General features: G+C 44.1%; 1 protein-coding gene across 1 annotated transcript in view; it reads left to right on the forward strand.

The window, feature by feature from the left end:
• Window positions 1-8,444, forward strand: part of LOC106811360 (proteoglycan 4-like) — a gene marked incomplete in the record, with an annotated part of 47,705 nt that overhangs the window by 19,733 nt on the left and 19,528 nt on the right. The window contains 3 exon segments of the mRNA XM_014814946.1: window positions 956-993; window positions 5,147-5,219; window positions 6,173-6,429. Coding sequence (XP_014670432.1) covers window positions 956-993; window positions 5,147-5,219; window positions 6,173-6,429 — 368 coding nt within the window.

Below are 8,444 nucleotides of genomic sequence, written 5' to 3' on the forward strand. Positions count from 1 at the left end.
AGAGAGAGAGAGAGAGAGAGAGAGAGAGAGAGAGAGAGAGAGAGAGAGAGAGAAAGAGAGAGTAGAAGTAACAGCCAGAGTGAAAGCACGTGGATGTAGGTGTAAAGGAGATCCAGAGGTAACGATAAATAAGGCGCGAGGAAAGCGAAAGATAGATGGATAAAAAGAAAGGGCAGTGTGGAGAGCGCGCGCGAAAGAGAGAGAGAGAGAGAGAGAGAGAGAGAGAGAGAGAGAGAGAGAGAGAGAGAGAGAGAGAGAGAGAGCACGCGCGCGAGAGAGAGACATATATTAACGCAGTCGCTTATGCATTGACGGCGTTGAGTCTCGACTGCATCTCGGCTGCATCTCGGCTGCCAGGGTGTTTATGCTTTCGGCAGAGTGGCGATAGGTCGTTGACTACCGTGACCCGTGAATCGTGAATAAGTGTGCGTGATTGATGCAGCCAGGGAACACCGGCACCGCGAGTGGGCTATACCTGATATTATATAGGTTGCTAATGCACGTAGATGTTTAGGTTGTGCGCCGTGAGTTGGTTAGTCATACCTATTGGTGTTTTATTACAGGTGCAGTCGTAATGGAAATCCATAAGCTTCTGCGTGTGTGCGTGTGTGCGCGCGCGCGCATGTGTATGCGAATGCGAATGCCTTCGTGATAACTGTTCGTGACGCTTGCACGCAAACAAGCTTGCACCCAGACGTTTACGTGCGTGCGTGCGTGCGTGCGTTGGTGCGTGCGTGGGCGCGTGCGTGAGTTGGTGCTCGCGTGTTACGTTAGTATCAAGAGTGTATTAAGCCTGCTCTTGTCTGTATTCTAGACGGTTGGTCTTTGTACGCGAGGCAGAAAATAAATGTGGCCGATACTAAGTATAGCGCACAGATGCATCAATTTTGTATGAGCTCTATAAGTGCGTGTTTTAATTGTGATGTGCTGATATTCCTTTTTTATATATTTGCAGATGGTAGTGATAGCGGCGTAGAAGAGGAGTCTCCAAAGGTGAGATTTGTGGTGGTGTTGTTTTGTTTAAATCACCTCAGAAGGATTACCCAGCTTAAAAACGCACTCGTTGCACGCGCCTGCCTTTCAGTAGTCTTAGGTAGCGTTATGTCTGATTTAGGTTGGAGGTTAGTTACTCCAGAGTGATCTCAGATTTCCCTCCCCCCTGTTACTTTGTTAGTGTGTTACTTTGTTACTTAGTTGCTTTGTCGGTGTTAGATTGTCTTTGAATGTCTCATTTTATTATATTATATTATTATGTTATGTTATTATAGTCTATGTGTTGTAATCGGCTTATTGTTTCGGTTTTCTTCCTTGTTATCGGTTTAATCTCCATCAGGTTATTAATAGCAGGAGTCTAATATACAGTCTCCTGTTGATAGACTCCTGTTAATAGTATATCCTGTCAGTGTGCCGTTTGTCTCATTGATCGACCTTAGATTTGGTGGAATATGTTTTAGAGCTACCTTAGGTTACCGTTAGGCTGATGTGGTGTGGCATAGAGGGTTCCTGCGTTATGTCATGGTTTAGTCTATAGCAGGTTATTCTGCATCTCGGTGTCTGTCGCTGCGTTAAGCACGTTAATAGCGCTTTCTGCATCAAATTTCTCTACTTCGCTGTTGGCGTACTTCTTTCCATGCAGCCCTTGCTCACCTGCACTGATGATTACAGGGCTTCCTGGCGCCCTCACTGCCAATCACCAGCACTGCCTTTCACATTTCGTCTGCTATTAGTAGGTAGTGCATTAACCGATCGCGAATCGCTCGCCCTGGCTGGCCAAGACTTCACACCCGATTAGACTGCCATCAATTTTTAATTAAGTTGTCGTTAGCCACGCGACTTCCTCACTTCCTCCAAACGTTCGGCAGCGTTCTTACTCGGTGTGCCAAGAGGCGGGCACTTAGAGGTAAGCATCATGAAGCTCTACATGACTGTGCTCTTAGTGGCACGCTGATGATGGCTACAGATGAGGAAGGAGTAAGGCCAGCTCTCGCGTTGAAGCCAAAATGGCTTCTCGCTGCTCGCACAAAGGACAGTAATTCCAGCAGGGAAGTGTGCAGGAATAGGCAGCAGGGAGGAATGTTGAATTTGCTCTCGAACTTTCTGTGTTTACGGATGTGTGCGTTGAAGGAGTGATGCGGCCGGCGCTTCCTCTGTAAGTGCGGCTCATAGGGTCTATGTCCCCCAGGGTACTGCCGGAACGTAAACTGGTAACTATCTGTTGTCATAATGCGTTACGGTTAAGGTTAGGCGAGTAGCCGTTAGCGCTACTCTGGACTCGTTAGTGGACGTAGGCGAGGTACGGTCCGCATATTAGATAGTACCCAGGGTAGCCGCGACCGTCCAGAGTACGCTTTCGTAATACCGGACCGTACCAGGTACGTTCCGGCAGTACCCTGGGGGACATAGACCCTCTCAGCGTAAGTGCGTTGTAGTGAATATTGAGGCGGGTAGTCGTCGTGCTTTCCACGATGTGTTTATGTCAGTTCTGCGTTCCAACACACACGCTTATCCGATTTTCTTTAGTGATATTTTCGGAGAAGTTGCCCGTCTTCCCTTGTCTCTCTCTCTCTCTCTCTCTCTCTCTCTCTCTCTCTCTTCTCTCCTCTTCTCTCCTCTCTCTCTCTCTCTCCTTCGCGCCCTGCGCGCTCTCTCTAGTCTCTCACCGCGGCGCTCTCTCTATCTCTCACTCGCGCTCTCTCTATCTCTCACGCGCGCCATCCTCGATCTATCTTTTCTCTCTCTTTCTCTCTCTCTCTCTCTCTCTCTCTCTCTCTCTCTCTCTCCTTCCCTCCCTCCCTTCCTCCCTCCCCAATCAATCTCTTCAATTCTCCTTCCCTCCCGCGTTTCCTCCCCTCACTATCTTTCTGTATCTGTCTCTCTTTTCGTGTCAGTCTCTCGCTGTGTCTCTATTTCTTCCTGTACCCGATGTGTATTAATATGCTGTATGCTGTGTATGGCTGTGTGATAGGTTGGCGATCTGGCACGGATCTATGTAATATCTCTCGCCACGGCTGCTACGACACGTACGCACCGTCGCCCAGCGACTATAAAACCTGAGCGAAGCTGTCGTCGTTGCTGTTTACAACGATGGCCGATTATTCCATGAATAACTGGCGCTGACGGCTTAACGGCTTAAATGTCGCAGCCAAATGACCGTGCCTCGTGTCACACGTTGTGTGACCTCCTTCGGTGGTGGTGGTGGTGGTGGTGGTGGCGGTGGAAGGAGAGAAGGAGAACGGACTGATGAAGGGGTGTGGGGGGGGGAGGGAGCTAGTGACATCGCGCGCGCTCGCACTTGGCAACATGAGTTTATTTACCAAAACAGTGTCAGCGCGTTTTCGTGATGCATTACTAATAGGGCTGATTGATTAACCATTATTTACGCCAGTGACAAAAGCGCAATTGCGTTGAGAGCTTGGAGTATGCAGTGGGTTGCTGGGTGAGGTGTAGAGCCAACGGGGCAGGGGAAAAAAAAGTTATTTTTCGGGGGCTACTTTTCAAGCTCGCGTGCATGAAAATAGCACTCTAAAATTTGGTTTGCATTGGACTCTATGCAAATTTACGGGGGCTCTTTTTGGCATTTCCGGGGCTCTTTTTGGCATTTTAGGGGGCTAAATCGCCCCGAGCCCCCGTGTATTTTTTTCACTGCAACGGGGGAGCAACATCGGCAATGGCACTCCTATCGGAAAGGCTCAGGCACCCCTACCAGCTGCCTGGGGGAAAAATCAGTAGCTTGGCGGTGAACAATGTACGAAAAAAATTCATTTGCAGTCGCTTTTTGTCTGTGGCGTTGCGCAGTACCTTGTGAAAATAATCATCAGATGAAAGGACTGATTATTTCCTGCTAAGAATGCTAAAGATGTTATTTCTAACTTTGAAATTTGGAGAAAAAAGTGTTTTAGAAAATCTTCAGCCCCCTTCGCACACTGTAAGTATAGCACCCCCGCTGTTTGGCACCTTACCCCCTCCCCCTATCAAAATCATTAACTCCCTCCCACCGCTGAGGACCATAACCCACGCCGTCTGGGATTGCAATAATACACTGCCTGTGTCTGTTATTGCCTGTTGCCTGTACGGGTTGGTCTCTAATGCCACCACCCCCCTGGTGTACTCGATTGGGTCGATTGGTGCAGTAAGGGGAATGCACGTGGTATGTAGTCAGACATATAATCAAGAGCTGACAGCGCATATACAGTAGACATGTGGAAATCATGATATATATAGTGTTAGTAGGCGTTTACTTTTATTTTATTCATGTGATTCACATCTATCTATGACTAATCTGCATGACTTACTTGGTGTTAACTTTGAGACTGGGGCATTAAACTGGTTCATGGTGGGATAATTAATATATGTCACATATCCTGGACAGGGTTGGCATGAAAGAAACATTACTGTTTTAAACAGGTGTTTTAAAGTGTTTTTTTCTCGAGTGTTTTTTTGCTGATCCAAAGAACCCCATTATTATGGAATTTTACTTTAAGTTAATTAATACTACGCCAACTAATTTTCTACCCTCCTAATAAAAGTATTTTCCATGCTTACTATTGGGGAAAAAACTACAAAAAAGTGCTGAAAAGATTTTTCTACTGGCCAATAGATGTCAGCATCACCCAATGCTATACTGTTCCTATGGAAACAACTGAAGCCAAAAAAATTATTAAACCAATAAAACTATATAGTCCTGTACTGATATCAATAGATAGAGTTATGCGATGTTTCTTTGTATCAACAATAAAAAACGAAAAAAACATGTTTTAAACAGTGTTTCTTTGTTTTTTTTTTGTTTCTTTTTGCAAAAAAAACACTGTTTTATTCTAACCCTGCATATCCACATCAAATTACTGAATTTTACTTAGTTCTTTAATTTAGATTGTAAGCAGCATGCATGTTCAGATTAATTTAGCAAGTGTTAGCAAGCGGCCTGAATTTTGCTGCGTTTTCAACATAGAAAACAAATAGTAGACATTCTAGACATAATTGTTCAACATCGAGTCATCAGATGTCAACAAAGTTGTCATATTTGCACACTGATATGGTCTGATAATCTAAAATGTTTAGATGTTTTTACACCCAGATGCCATTTAGTCCCTGTGTTTTCAACCTTCACATACAGGGTACACAATTTGTTGTGTTTTGTTTCCATTAGAAGCAGAATGCTGCAGTCTCTGTGAGCGAAGTCAAACCAACGAAGCCTCCAACCACAGGTGCTCGCCTCTCAGGTGAGTACCTATAACGAGCACTATCACGTCCCGGCCTGGCTACATTCTTCTATTACAAGATGGCCGCCCGTTGATGTTGAGCAATACATTGAAAAAAGCATTACTGATTTTCGTATGATGCGCGTAACAGTGTTATCAGGAGGGTGTGGAAGGTCAGTCGCGCGATAGATCATTATATAGCGCCACCGATTCGAGCCACCTCCACCGATGCATATTTCTCGCAAATTCACATTCACCTTGCCTTTTGTGATTCTATGATTCATCTTCAGAAGCACACTGCTCAGCATGCTTTTTGCAAGATTTTTGTACGCAGAACAAGCCACATGTAAAGGCTTCAGGCCATTCAATAAGTCATTTCAATATAATCACCGTTATAATGGCTTATAGGTTTTTACCACCGATTTTCGTGTTCCTGTAACCTTGTAGCCAAGCAGTGCTATATGAAGTAGCTGGTGGAGTGAGAGACGAATGGCATGCAACAGGACGAGTTGGAAGAATCTAGGAAAAATTAGTAGATGCAGAAATTACATAGACAAAAACTCGATTGATAAGTGATAATTTCATCAGACAATCGGATGCATGCACTTGTGCTTACGGCTCCTTGATTTTAATTCCGTTTTATAGAATGAAAGCTGCTAGAAGTCTCGTGTTATTTACTGATAGATCAGACTATATATTTCACTACACATTTCTGTTGTTTTTTCTGTATTTGTGATGCTGTTTTAATATCACACTGCATGGCTAGTGTTTCAGTAACCCCCTTCCTTCATTACCACAATATCTTCACCCCGTTTCGTTTACACCCTTCCTTAATACACCCTTCCTACACCACCCCCCTTTCTCCACAATACAAGGTCGTAAACGGAATATCTCATTGTAGCTAGACACTGGGAGTATTCATGCGGAAACTCTCGTACGTTGTTGCCAAGCAAAGAATTCTCCACCTCTTATAGGAGTAAAGAAACCAGGAGAGAAAGCACCCGGAAAAGCAGCCACCCCTGGACGGACAACAGCGGCAGGAAAGACAGCCACATCTGGACGTCTACCCGTAGCAGGAAAGGCAATTCCGCCGGCGAGAACACCGGCGCCATCTGCTAGGAGAACAACGACGAGCATGACGAGCGTCGGAAGCAGGATGGAGAAGAAGACGACAGTTGGAGCGAGGATGACAAGGACAGCGCCATCTGGTGATGGGCCAGCTCCTGCGAAGGTACATACCAACATGCAGCACGCCTGCCACAGCCGATTTCATCACCATGGTGATGTGTGTACAGTGAGGATCTCTGCTGCCATTAACGTTGCCATGGTGATATGTACAGTGAGAATCTCTGCTGCCGTTACCATGGTGTTGTGTGAGCAATGGTAATCTCTGCTGCCGTTACCATGGTGTTGTGTGAGCAATGCTACAGTAGGCATCTCTGTTGCCGTTGCCATGGTGTTGTGCACAGTAGGCATCTCTGTTGCCATTGCCATGGTGTTGTGCACAGTAGGCATCTCTGCTACCGTTGCCATGGTGTTGTGCACAGTAGGCATCTCTGCTACCGTTGCTATGGTGTTGTGCACAGTAGGCATCTCTGCTACCGTTGCCATGGTGTTGTGCACAGTAGGCATCTCTGTTGCCGTTGCCATGGTGTTGTGCACAGTAGGCATCTCTGCTCCGTTGCCATGGTGTTGTGCACAGTGGCATCTCTGCTACGTTGCTTGGTGTTGTGCACAGTAGGCATCTCTGCTTACCGTTGCCATGGTGTTGTGCGCAGTAGGAATCTCTGTTGCCGTTGCCATGGTGTTGTGCGCAGTAGGCATCTCTGTTGCCGTTGTCATGGTGTTGTGTGGCAGTAGGCATCTTCTGTTGCCGTTGCCATGGTGTTGTGCACAGTAGGCATCTCTGCTGCCGTTGCCATGGTGTTTGTGCACAATGGGAATCTCTGCTGCCGTTGCCATGGTGTTATGCACAATGGGAATCTCTGCTGCCGTTGCCATGGTGTTGTGCACAATGGGAATCTCTGCTGCCGTTGCCATGGTGTTGTGCGCAGTAGGCATCTCTGGATGGAAGGCCATTACCGCCAAAACCTACCTATTTTAATCGCGCTTAAAATGTATTTTAAGCGCGATTGAATTCCAGCCAATCAGAACAGTGGTTTTTAATCGCGATTAAAATAGATTTTAAGCGCGATTAATTCCAGCCATCAGAACAAGTGATTTTTAATCGTGATTAAAATAGATTTTAAGCGCGATTAAAGAATAGGTAGGTTTTTGTGTGTGTGTGTGTGTGTGTGTGTGTGTGTTGTGTGTGTTTGTGCCGTGCGTGCGTGCGTGCGTGCGTGCGTGCGTGCGTGCGTGCGTGGCGTGCGTGCGTGCGTGCGTGCGTGTGTGTGAGTGTGTGTGTTATTTGGTTAGTTGTACTTGTCTATAGGCGCGTATTCTATTCATGTACATAGATCGTTTGCAACGTAAGCGTTGATAATTTCATGAGTCAACTTATCAAATTCAAATCAAAGAGCAATGCATGAATCACAACTAAACATGCGCCTGTGCTATGTAAACATATTTGTGATGTAGGCAATGTGCACAGTATAAATCAATTATTATTATTTATTATTATTTTATTATTATTATTATTATTATTATTATGCGTGTGTGTGTGTCAGTTCTATATAGACGTTATGCTATCTGTTTTATTGTAATATTATTAATCACAATTTTAATCATACTGTTAAAATCACTGTCAGTGCTGTGTCGTACTATACTTTACATATATGCTTATTTTTTATATTATTTAAATTTATTTAATTTTTTATTTTATATTTTATTTTTTTTTTTTATTTATTTATTTTATATTTTTTTTTATGTTTATAAATTTTTTTAAATATTTGTTATTATATATTTTTATTTTTTAATATTTTTATTATAATTATTTTTTTTTTTAATTTATTATTTTTATTTTTTTAGTTTTATTTTTATTATTTAATAATATGGTTTTATGTTTTTTTAATAAAATAATTATGATATGTTTATTTTAATATGCTTATCGTATATACTGCCCGGTGATAACGCATCCTACGTCAATGGTCTTAGTGGTAAGACAGTAATCAGCACATATTATACATGTGTGTATGTGTATGGTACACAGCATGTAGGTGAGGATTCATCAAAAGTTCCAGGAAGGGCCTTCATACATCCTGACACCAACAAACGATTGGTTCATTCACCAATTTCCCACACACA

The sequence above is a fragment of the Priapulus caudatus genome, unplaced genomic scaffold (genome assembly GCF_000485595.1).
Source record: "Priapulus caudatus unplaced genomic scaffold, Priapulus_caudatus-5.0.1 Scaffold531, whole genome shotgun sequence".
Classification (NCBI taxonomy): domain Eukaryota; kingdom Metazoa; phylum Priapulida; class Priapulimorpha; order Priapulimorphida; family Priapulidae; genus Priapulus; species Priapulus caudatus.